This window comes from Dipteris shenzhenensis, chromosome 32 (assembly GCF_047967505.1).
Source record: "Dipteris shenzhenensis isolate YYH24624 ecotype China chromosome 32, Dip_SZ_1.0, whole genome shotgun sequence".
NCBI classification, from domain to species: Eukaryota; Viridiplantae; Streptophyta; class Polypodiopsida; order Gleicheniales; family Dipteridaceae; genus Dipteris; species Dipteris shenzhenensis.
This window is the reverse complement of record NC_141627.1, coordinates 21,380,344-21,392,605: the sequence shown is the minus strand read 5'-3', so window position 1 is coordinate 21,392,605 and position 12,262 is coordinate 21,380,344. Positions and strand designations below refer to the sequence as shown.

At 44.8% G+C, this 12,262-nt stretch overlaps 1 protein-coding gene across 2 annotated transcripts in view; it reads left to right on the top strand.

Annotated features, from left to right (window-relative positions):
• LOC147880450 (P53/DNA damage-regulated protein) overlaps window positions 1-12,262 on the top strand; it is a 52,216-nt gene that overhangs the window by 28,586 nt on the left and 11,368 nt on the right. For both annotated transcript variants that reach the window (XM_087370912.1, XM_087370913.1), the window contains exon 4: window positions 9,651-9,903. In XM_087370912.1, the coding sequence (XP_087227038.1) occupies window positions 9,651-9,903 (253 nt within the window). The remainder of the gene's footprint in view (window positions 1-9,650; window positions 9,904-12,262) is intronic.

The following is a 12,262-nucleotide window of genomic DNA, read 5'->3' as shown; positions in this document are numbered from 1 at the left end:
CGGGGTGGAGCGAAAGGATGGGGGGGCGGGGGTGAAGGCGGGAGGGGAAGGCGGGGGTGGAACGGGAGGGCGGAGAGGCGGGAGGGGGCGGGGCGGGAGGCGAGGGGTGAGGGGGCGGAATGGGAGGCGGGGGTGAGCGGAATGGTGGAGGGTGGGGTGGAGCGGGGCGGGGGTGAGCGGAGGGGGTAGCGGGGCGGGGGTGAGCGGAGGGGGTAGCGGGGCGGGGGTGAGCGGAGGGGGTAGCGGGGCGGGGGTGGAGCGTGGCGAGGGGGGCGGAGTGAGGCGGGGGTGAGGCGGGGAGTGAGGGGAGAGGCGGGGGGGGCTGCGGTGAGGGGGGGGGGAGAGACGGAGGTGCGAGGGGGGGGGTGAGAGCGGAGGCAGGGGTGAAGCGGAGGAGGGGCGGGTGAGGCGAGGGAGGGCGCGGTGGTAGCAGCGGGTGAGGGGAGGTGAGGGCGGAGGGGTAGGGGCGGGAGAGGGCGAGGCAAGGAGAGGCTAGGGGGAGGTAGAGGTACGGCGGGGGAGGGGAAGCTCGCAGGAGCTAAAATGCAACACATACTTCTAGAAGGATAAAAGTGCCCCTGACTAGCTTATTATATTACATTGGTCACTGCTGAATTATATCTATAATTCTAACACCCCCCTGCAGTGCCAATGTCATGTACAAGGCTGATCAATCACCAAACGGATATAAGTTCAGGGCACTGCGAAATGCCTCAAACTTTTCACGTGGTAGTGCTTTGGTGAAAATATCTGCAACGTTGTCATGTGTGGACACAAAGATCATACTGCTCTCTCCTGCATGCAACTTCTCTCTGACGTAGTGATAGTGAACCTCGATGTGTTTCGTGCGAGCATGAAACACTAGATTCTTTGCCACTGCAATGGCACTCTGACTATCAGTGAGAATTGGAGAGGGACCCTCCAAAGACAGATGAAGATCAGCAAATAGACGTCGCAGCCAGACACATTCAACTGTTGCTGTGAAAGCTGCCCTGTACTCAGCTTCACATGATGAGGTAGCCACTGTAGATAGTTTCTTGCTCAGCCATGAAATGCAAGATTTACCCAAAAAGAAACAATTGCCAATACTCACCAGCCCAATCTGAATCACTGTAGGCATGCATCTGCAAGTCACCCCCCCTGGGAAATAGTAAGCCAAAAGACTTTGTGCCCTGCAAATAACGGAAGATGCGCTTAATTGCCTGCCAATGCATAGTTTTTGGGCTGTGCATGTACCTGCTCACCTGAGATACTGCAAACTGAATATCAGGTCTAGTGTTGCAAAGATATATGAGGCATCCAACAGCCTGACTGTAAAGTGTGGCATCAACTGATTCTCCTGCATCATGCATTGTGAGTTTCAGCCCCGGCTCCATAGGAGTGGATATGGGCTTACACTCTTGCATGTTAAATCTGTCCAAGAGTTTCTGAACATACTTGGACTGAGACATAACAGTGCCACGTCTCTCATGAGAGAACTGGATCCCTAAATAAAAGTGAAGCAGCCCCAAATCTGACATGTCAAAGTTGGTCTGCAAATCAGCTTTGAAATCTGCAATTTTTTCTTCATTGGACCCTGTGAGCAGTAAGTCATCGACATAAAGAAGGATGACTAAGATTTCCCCCCCATCCATCTTGATGTAGAGGGTGCTCTCAGTAGGACTATTGTGCAGCCCCTTGCTGGTCAAAAAGGCATGTATCTTGGCATACCATGCACGAGGGGCCTGTTTCAGCCCATATAAAGCTTTATTGAGCTTGCATACTTGAAGTGCATTTGCTGTAATTTCAAAGCCCGGAGGTGGTTTGACATACACCTCTTCCAGCAAGTCCCCATTTAAGAAGGCTGTTTTTATGTCCAACTGATGAACATTCCATTCAAAATGTGCAGCCATTGCAATTACTGATCGGATGGTGGTCATCCGGGATGTAGGAGCGAATGTCTCCTCATAATCTATGCCCTTTTTTTGAGCATAGCCCTTAGCAACCAGCCTGGCCTTACATCTGTCAATGGAGCCATCTAGCTTCCGTTTGACTTTGAATACCCATCGTGTGCCAATGGCATGTTTACCCTGTGGCAAGTCCACAACATCCCAAGTCTGATTTTTTGCAATGGACTGCAACTCATCGTGCATGGCATTCATCCAATGCACATTATCCTTTGCCTCTTCAAATGTGGCAGGCTCCTCCTCATCAAGGAGAGTACCTGCATATGCTGATTCCACTGAATTAGCACCTTCCATGTGCCTTGCTGCACTGCGAGTCCTGCCAGGTAACGGAGCATCAAGTTTACTCTCCCTGAGAGTCTGTAACAGCCAGTTTGGGACTGTTTTTGCTGCATGTATGTCTGCAATTTCTTGCTGCACCACCTGTTCCACTGCCTGTGGAGGGGGCAAGACATCCTGTGGCGGAACTGAAGCATCTGGAGGTTGCTGTAAATTCTGATTTGGATCAGAAAAATCAGCAGGGGAACCCAAAGCAATGGGTAGCAACCCCTCAAAGACATCCTCTGAAGATGAAGGCATTTGAAATTCAGCCTGAGTGTGAGCTGAATTTTCAGAAAATATCACATCTCTACTTACTATGATTTTGCGTGTAGCAGGATTGTAGAGACGGTACCCCTTGCTTTCTGCACTGTATCCAACAAATATGCATTTGATGGCTTTGTCTGACAATTTGTGCCTAAATTCAACTGGCACACATGTGCATAGGCAAGGCATCCAAAGACTCGGAAGTGATCCATTGAAGGCTTCCTATCATTCCAGACCTCAAAAGGAGTTTTTGTTTTTAAAGCCTTAGTGGGAGCCCTGTTCAAAATGTAATTGGCACACATCAAACCTTCTAGCCAGAATTTATGAGGCATGTGTTTGCTTTTCAGCATACATCTGTCCATCTCCATGAGGGTTCTATTTTTCCTCTCAGCTTTGCCATTTTGCTGAGGGGTCAGCCTGACTGTGAGCTGATGCACAATACCCTTGCCCTTGAGAAAAGCATCAAATTCTGCAGATAGGTATTCCCCACCTCTATCCGTGCACAATGTCTGTATCCTGAGTCCGGTTTCATTTTCAACCATGGCTGAAAAGTGTTTAAACACCATGAACACTTCAGATTTCTTTTTCAGCCCATAAACCCAGTCATCAATAAATGTAACAAAGTAGAGATGACCACCCAATGATGGAGTCCTCATGGGACCACAGACATCACTGTGTATAAGCTGCAATTTGCGAACAGCTTTAACTGAACCATCCTTCTTGAAGGGGAATCTATGCATTTTACCTAAAATGCACCCTTCACAGGCATGTGGAGGAGGTATCTCAAGAGGTGGCAATGCATCAACCATTGAAAATTTCTGAAGTGTCATCAAGCTGTTGTAATGCATGTGGCCATATCTGGCATGCCATAATTCTGCATTTTGCATGGCAGCTGTAGGGGTAGAAACTGCCACAGCATGGGCTGCTCTTTTCTCAAAAATATCAAGCTGAAAAAGCCCACGCAGCAGAGTACCAGATAACCTTAAGGCATAGTTAGCTTCCCTGTCTCGGACAGCACTTGTCATCCTCAAAGATGACATGAAATTCCCCTCTGTTAAGAGTGGACACTGAAAGGAGATTTTTGGTTATGCCAAGCACATATAAGACATCTGAAAGTCTGAAAATTGAGCCATCAATGGCAGTGAGCTCAACCTTTCCTGTGCCACGTACTGAATATGATGAGTTGTTGGCACAAGTGACTTTCTTACCAACGGGAGGTGGATGCAAGGAAGTAAAAAGACACTTCCTAGAAGTGATGTGCTTGGATGCACCGCTGTCAAAATACCATGTGTTCAGTGTTTCATTAACACTGAAAGCAGATGCATCTGTAGAAGAGTCAAAGCTGCAAGTCAAAAATGCATATGTATCTTTGAATCATATCCAAAGGCGAGGTCATTCTGATTCTCACTCTTTTAGCCCGAGGTCATGGATAGTTAAGATTCAAGAGTTGTTAGGGATGCTACCTGCTTGTTTTCTTCTTTGACCTATTGGTTGCGGTATTGTAACACAAGGGGATCATATAATCACATTAAGAAAAGGATTGAGAACGGATTTGCCACCCTGACTCAATTTGGGATCATCTGAGTTGAAGAGGGATTGGCTACCTGATTCACTCATATTGTCCACCGAGTTTTTTATTTGCAATATACTTTGGTGGTATGGGACACTAAGGTATGTTACATTTAAGATTCTGTGATGTGGTGGTATAATCCAGCGTGAAATAATACCCAAGGACCTCTAGGGTGAAGTACAAGTAGGTTGAATTGATTTGGGGGTAACCTGATTAGATTTTTTTTACGAGGGCTGACTAAGATTCTTTACCTTGAGAGAAGCCATGTATTTTTTGGGTTCAACCCTGGAGCTCCATAGTCTAGACACAATCTCAAGGAGGGTTACCGCATCTCTTCTAATGATGGTATGTCAGTGCCTTGTTTGGAACTTGATGTTCCTAGATAAGAGATCCTAAGAACTGGATGATCCTGTGATCGGAACAGTTTATTATGCACAAGTTTATACAGGATATTCGGTAGTGGATCTTGTTTTAAGAGATTTCGGATCGTATGTTTCCGTAGTCTTTGGATCACATAGGATGCTATTCCTATTATGGTTGACTATATCCATGTCTAGAACAATACCATTGACTGGATATAGCCAATTGAATTTTTACTGATTATCCTCATGTAGGGGCATTTTGAGGATAGATCAAGGGGACCATATCTTTGGTCAAGATTTTGCCCATTGATACTTCCATGAAGATTCTTCCATCATGAGTTATGAATGGATACCTAATTGTTCTGCGATGGAAAGTCTGTCATGTATTTCAACCCAAGAATTTGAATTACAAGGGTATTCCGTTGAGGGATTTTCTGAATACTAAGTAATTCAAGAATTAGGGTTGATAGAAATTGCAACCCAAAAATTGGCCTCGAGGGGTTCAATTGATGGGGATGTTCGAACAATGATTCCTGAATCTCAACCTAAGATTTTGAGTTCAAGGATACTCAATAGATAAGGTTGATAGAATCATTTATCTTCAGGTATAGATTTTACCATGCTTGTGTACGGGATATGTCAACGGAACTAACTTTGTGGATTCAAGCGTTACTGGATTTCTCGAGGAGAATACTCGACGATATGTAACCTTGTTTAGATTGAGAGATTTACTTTCCTTGGGTTGGTTATCACAGATTGTGGCTTTGGCCTTAGATTTTCTTTGATATGAATCTCATGGAAAGTATAGCACACTCAAATTGATAGTCAGAGTATAGTTATTGGCATGGACTCATCTTCATAGAGAGTTTTCAGGCTTTCTGGTGAACTCAGGAGTGAGTTCTTAGAGAAAGGGGAGTATGTCATGTGCATGGTGTACCTAGGGTTGGATATCAGGTGAACATGGGTGACGGGATAGCATAGGGCTGGATGGCTATTTTTAGCCGAGATTGCTATATATAGAGATTGATTCATATATAGTGCTCGCTTTATATGGAGGGAGCTATTCATAGCATTGTGCTATCTATAGCTAGTGGGTTTCCTTCTATATAGAGGGAGGGCCAGTGCTATTGTGTAGATCAGTTGAGCGCTCCTCAACTGATGGATGGGGCTTGGACCCAGGCCGGGACTTTGGCCATCTACATGGCGGATCATGGGTGGTGTATCGAAGGTCCTCTGGACGGGCTCAGGTGGTATGGGACGCTTGGGTTAGATACGGGCCTATGGATGAGTCGAGCTGTAGCCCACGTGCTCGGGGGTGGTCGGGAGGGTTGAGGCACCTGCGCTATGATTCTGGTTGTATCAAGGGCGAGATTCTAGGTCAGTGATAGGGTCAGATCCTGCGGGGTCGTGTCAGGGATCGTCTCCAAAAATCCAGCAGAGCAGTAGTGACATTTCCCCTCCACCGCATCTGCTCCAACCACAGGCCTATGGACAACCCTTCGTGGGCAGGTAGTCAAAAGAAGTAGGAGATCTTCCTCGGCTGCAAACTGGACCATAGGCACGTCCAAAATCTGGAACGGAGCTCTTGGGGCACTTCTGGGCTACCCAATGCCTCTCCCTCGAAGAGGTCCAAGTCGAAGAGTCCATTTGAAGCCTCCTGCCAATCCGAGTGGTATATGAAAAGAAGGGCACCTCGTCCACCTGTTCGGCGAGGCCGATCCTGGAAGGCGAAAACCACTCTCCCGGATTCCACTGGGCCTACGAAAAGTAGAAGGATGAATGATGTTGAACACGATCGTGACATCTGCGAGAAAGAATCCTTGGCTTTGATACATGCCTTAAACATTGAAAACATTATTTGTTAGGAATGGACTTTCTTGTTACGATCGATCATCAAAGCCTACTATAGTTCTTGAACCATCCTCTTTTGAGAGAGAGGCACATGAGATAGTCTATCTTCTTTCAATTTTAAATGCAGTGGCAGATGCAATCTCCTGTAGACCAAGAATTTAACATATCCTAGTCTCTTAAGGATATGTATGCAGAAGACGCTGATTTTTCTCAAGTATGGATGCAGTTGATGACCAGAGCTACTTACCATGCAAGGAAAGGACTCCAACAAAAGGTTCTAGAGTAAAGCCATAATCCCCCATATGTTGGTCATAGAGGCATTATGGCTATATTCACAACTTTAGATACACTCAACCGAAAGGACTATTACAATCTTTACCTATACCGAGCATATTACTGTGGACTTCATTATTGGAAGTTCCAGGACTAATCAAGGACATGACATGATTTGGACTATAGTGTATAGGTTCAGGAAACAACCTCATTTGATTTCATGTTGAAAACAATTAAAGATGCATGAAGTTGCACATCTATTTATTAGGCATATTTTCAGACCTCATGGAATACCTAAATCTATAATTTCCGACAGAGATACCAAATTTACTAGTGATTTTTGGCAAGCATTGTTTGAAAACCATCTACTCCAAGGTTTGCTTTGTCATTTCGTCTTCAATTGATGCCTAAACTGAAATTACTAATAGCATAGTACTTGATCTGCTCAAAATCTATGTTCATGAGCACGTGGAAAATGTATCTCCCCATAGTTGAGTTTGCTTACAATAATATAATATACTTTCCTACGAAAAAAACTCATTTTCAAATTGTGTATGGTAGATCTCTACCAACTCCATTAATGCAAACCAGGGATAAGATCTTTGCCGTTGATCAATTTGTGGATTATGACTTTGCTTATGCCAAGTCCACACAACCATTCAAAAAGGCTTAGGAAAGAGAGAGCAGCAAGCAAATAAAAGACGGAGAGCCTTTGAGATCCAGGCACTCCGATGGGTTTTGCTTAAGTTTGAAAAAGCCAGCTTGAAAACCAAGTTGGGACATAGAAGATCTTCTCAGGTATTATGGCCCTTTCAAAATATTGAAAGTTATTAACCAGGTTTCAGTTCGGCTGGATCTCCCACCACTTTGGAAGATACATAATGTCTTCCACGTCAGTTTGATCAAATGTTAATATTTTTTAAACCCCGGTCTATGACGATCCACCAAAAGTGGAGGAAAATGAGATACTCTTGGTTCCAGAACAGATAGTCTTCCACCAATTATCGCGAAAAGAGGAGAAAAAGGTACAAAAAAGTATCCCCTGAAGTCCAAAGAATTTCCATCTATTGATGCTAAATGGATGGACAGAGCAATGCTTTAGGGCTTTCTTGATATTCTTGGTGCTTATGAGGAAGCACTTAATGAGTAAAAATTTGATATTTGCAATGGGAATGGACATCGCTTGTCCATCCTTTGTGTCCCGCTCTTTGATTCCTTGGCATCTACAATAGGCTTCGTGGATGTTCGTGCTCGTGCTAATGAATAGTAGTTTCATTGTGAACTTCCACATGGGATAGTTTTTTAGTACCATTCAACTTCTCTTCCACATGTGATTATTTGAAGTCATGCCTGCAAACACGAATGGTGCAAATAATGGAAAGCGTATTAGCATTTTTGGAAAAGGTGAAAGACCTTGATGTGAGCTTCCTAATATCACTAAAAGAGAGTTTTAGCAGTTGCTAGAAACTGCAATTTCACATTGAATTGCAAAATCCCTTTTGCCAATCACCTCAAAATAGCTTTGAAATGTGTAACTATACACAAAATGCAAAGCCCTTTGTTTGCTACCACAAAATGTCTGCAAATGTGCTGTATAGAAAGAATTAGCTGTCGTGAAGCCCAATTACTGGCAAAACTTCCACAAATGCATAGAAATACCTGGATTTGTGTGCCAAATTGCATCCAAAGATGAAAATTTACTGCTGTAAGTGGAAAGCCTATCAAAACTTGAGGAAACTGCAAGCTACAGTGCAAGAGCACCGTTTCTATAGATTTTGCCCATGTCAATACTGTTTTCGCAGTTTTTAACTATCTCAAAGGTGTAGATGTGCTGTACAGATTGTATAAATACTTTTGCGGATGACTTTGCTTGATTGTATGGATTCTGTATAGGATTTTTTTTTGTTTGGGATGTGCGACTGTTCTTGTAGCCCTCCAGTACAATTGAAATAAGTGAAGGATGTTTTGCAGAAACATGTTGCAACTGTGTGCTTGCTGTGTTGAGTTGCGTGGAGTGCACCCCCACGACTGTGTGCCTCTAGTTTGAAGTAAGTACAAGCAATGGAATTGTTGGGATAGTTGTGAGCCCCAAATGAAGAGGACATGGGGGGGAGGATGACCTGTAGCAGAAAAGGGGATGTTGGAGAGGCCACATGGGGCTGAAGAGAAAGAGGCTATGGTGGAGGGAAAGACAGGATGGATGGTGGTGAGCAGAAATGTAGGAGGCCGCATGGGCAGCATCTATAAGCTTCTGCCCCAAAGGATAGGGCAGCAGGGCCAGCAAAAGTGGCAGCCAACAAGAGCTGCAAAGGCCAGCCAAGCTGGAAGGGCAGGCGTACAAGTCTGCACAGTCGGCCTCATAGACAGCTGGTTGGGCCAGCATGGGTCAAGGTCAACCTGCCTCTGGTTGGCTGCTACAGGGGCCTGGTCGGCCAATCGATAGGGCTTCCCAGCCCTATTTAAAGAAGCCCTGTTTGGGTCCAATTCAGAAGTGTGTTGCAAATTTTTGCCAAGGAAGAAGAGCGGCAGGGAGGTCTATTGGATTATTTTATTAATACACTCCCTTGGCAGCAGGTTTTCCCATAGGAAGAAGATCTGCAAGGAGAGATGTAGGAGCAGCATGCTGCCAGTGCACTGGGGAGCAGGTAGGCTGACATACGTTTGAGGGGTTTGACATAGAAATCAGTGTCTGGAGAAGCCTACAGCCCTCTTTTGGCTTTTGGTGAGCCTCGTGTGAAAATAAAAGTATACCTCATGAAGCACTTTATCTCTTTGGATGTGGATCTCATGATAATGGCCACCTACATGAATGACTAATAAGAGGAGCTGGTAAGGCTTTTCAGTTTCTTCTTGAAATTCTTCTTCTATTGGATTATTTTGTGGATGATGATGAGGTTTTAAAAAAGCATTCTTGTGCAGTAGTAGAAACTTGTAGGATGGTCAAAATCTGACCTATCTCACAAAACTTATATGCAGTGTGTTTGCTCACTTGGATCTTATGTGTAATAGAGATGCAGTGATTTTGAAAATATTGAATGTAACATTGTATCGCCCTCTTGTGTCCAGCTCATTGAAATCGATAAGGCACGCAATGGCAATAGAGAAGCTCTCACAGCCCTTCGTAAATTAGCACGAACGTCGCAGAGTAGTGTTCCTGTAACACATGAGTTTGCAGAACCGTCTAAAACAGAAGATGCTGCAGCAAGATGCCGGACTTGTGGTGACTATGATGGATCAGAGCCTCTGTGGCTTATGTGCCCGGGTGGTGATCTTTTTGTAAATGTTTCTTTCCATGAAGCACATTCCAAGCTTGAAAAAGGTGATCATTGAGCATCCTGCTGTTTTGATATGCTGATTTGCTATGCCTTCTTTTAGCCATGCTACTTGGCATCCTGCATCACAATACATCTATGTGTCTCTATATCTTTTATTATCAATCTGATGAAATGTCAGTGTTTGACAAGAAGAGGAGCCATGTATTGGAGTATAATAGATAGAGGCAAAGTAATGACAGGGCCTGTACAAACTCTGCTCTGCTCATAACAACAGAAAAAGCAAGGGCTAAGAGTTGCAAGGAAATTTTTCATGGAGACCACCTGTCGAAAGCTAGTTTTTCTTAGAAAACTGCCTTTGCACAAAAGATTGCATTGATACAAATATACATGCATGATACATTGACCTAGTAAGTACATACAAACACACACATGTAATTATATGTATAAGTATGAACATGCCCACACAGGAGACACACAAGGAAGAACGTACTGTGATGAGGAAAATCTTACTCTTTATTTCTGCTCTGCTCATAACAACAGAAAAAGCAAGGGCTAAGAGTTGCAAGGAAATTTTTCATGGAGACCACCTGTCGAAAGCTAGTTTTTCTTAGAAAACTGCCTTCGCACAAAAGATTGCATTACTTTCTAGCCTTCGATTCTATAGAGAGCCAGAAAGTTATATATCAAGGTTTACAACCTTCATGAAGAGTTGAGCATAGGGCAGAAAAGAGAAGTGATATTCTATTATTGTCTAGGCTCTCACTGTATAGAGAGGAAGAAGTCATATGTGCAAGGGCTATATTCTTTATGAAAAGTGGTGCCTTTTAGGCTTCAAAGAAGCTTAACATGTATTGCCTCTTTCCTTTTATTAATGAGACATGTGAATCCTTATAGATACCATATTGATTCATCCTGTGACCGTGCCTCCGTTGTGACATTTCAAAGTAGAAACACCCTCGGATCTCATAGTAAACAGGATGCATGTCACATAATGTGCATAAGCCTCTCCCTAGGTAGGTGTTCTGCTTTGCCCTGCCGCTCTCGATACGAAGTCTATGTGAAGAGAGCTGGAAATTCCCAATAGAGATCCTCAGTGAGTGGGGTAAGTGGATCTGCGTATATCCTGGTGGGTCAATGAAACCCTCCTTTGTGATATGTAAACAATGATCTCTGTAGAAGCTAAGCTTCACTGGGAGTTCGATCGGTCCGAACCAGGTCCGGAATGTGTGTAGCTGTAAGAGATCCTCACAGATTACCTGGTTGACATCATGTGACATGAGGGGTGAAAACGGAGCGTCCATACTGTACTGGAAGGGAGGGAGTCTGTCCATGTGGAGCCCCAGTCCCTCAAACCATCTCTCTATGCGTGCGTACCAGCATCATTGGTCAGCCCCTGCTGAGAGTGTCATAGAGGAAGACAATGCTAGCTATGGCAGCCTGTTGCGTCCGGAAGAGTAGTAATCCGCATACTCTCTGACTCGGTACATATATGTGATAACCTGAAATGCAGCATCTAGCTGTAATGGACATGACCCAAACTCAGCCTGAATGATCTGGTGAGGAACGGATGGCTTACTGCGAATCATCCGTGATAGCATGAGAACCTACAGCCGTTCCACCCGCGCCCACTCTGTATCCGATAAGTTCGGCCCCCAACAAGGGCTGCCATACATTCCTGCTGGGTGGACCAAGGAGTCAAAGAGCAGCCCCTTGGTCCGTGGATCTTGAAAGTGCGAGCAGAAGCACTGCCTCTCTAGTTTGGCTAATGAATCATATCCTCTGTCCAAGCGTGCCTGCATCGCGGGTCTCATAGTGAAGATGGGTCCAGAGAAGACAACCCCAAGGTACGTGTATGATGAAACTATCTCAACAGGTGACCCATCAAACGTGAACTGCTTCTGGCGCATGACGGCTCAAGATGTATTGAAAATCATAACCTTGGTTTTACCTAGGTTGACCTTCAGATCATGAGACTCACAAAAGGACTGAAGTGCGTCAAGGTGTCTCTAGAGTCCCTCTACAAAGGAAGATAGAAGAGCCACGTCATATGCATATGTAAAGGCCAAACAAGGTAGGTGATAAAGGACACCCTTGTTTGACCCCAATAGTGCTCGTGATCTCGTCTGTCCACCCAGATCTTGCTCAGACCCTGCCTGCGACTCTCTCGTAAAGTGCCATGACAGCCCAAATGATCTCCTGGTCGTAACCCAAATCTTGTAGGCGTCGTATGAGGCGGGCTCTCAAGACTGTATCAAACGCCTTGTGGAAATCCACAAAGCAAACAGTAAGCCCTCTGCTTCTATGCCCTCGCCTCCTCGATGATACACTTGAGCGTGAGAATGTGATCCATGGTGCCATGATCACGTCGGAATCTAGCCTGTCTTGTTGCTCTAAGTCCTTGGC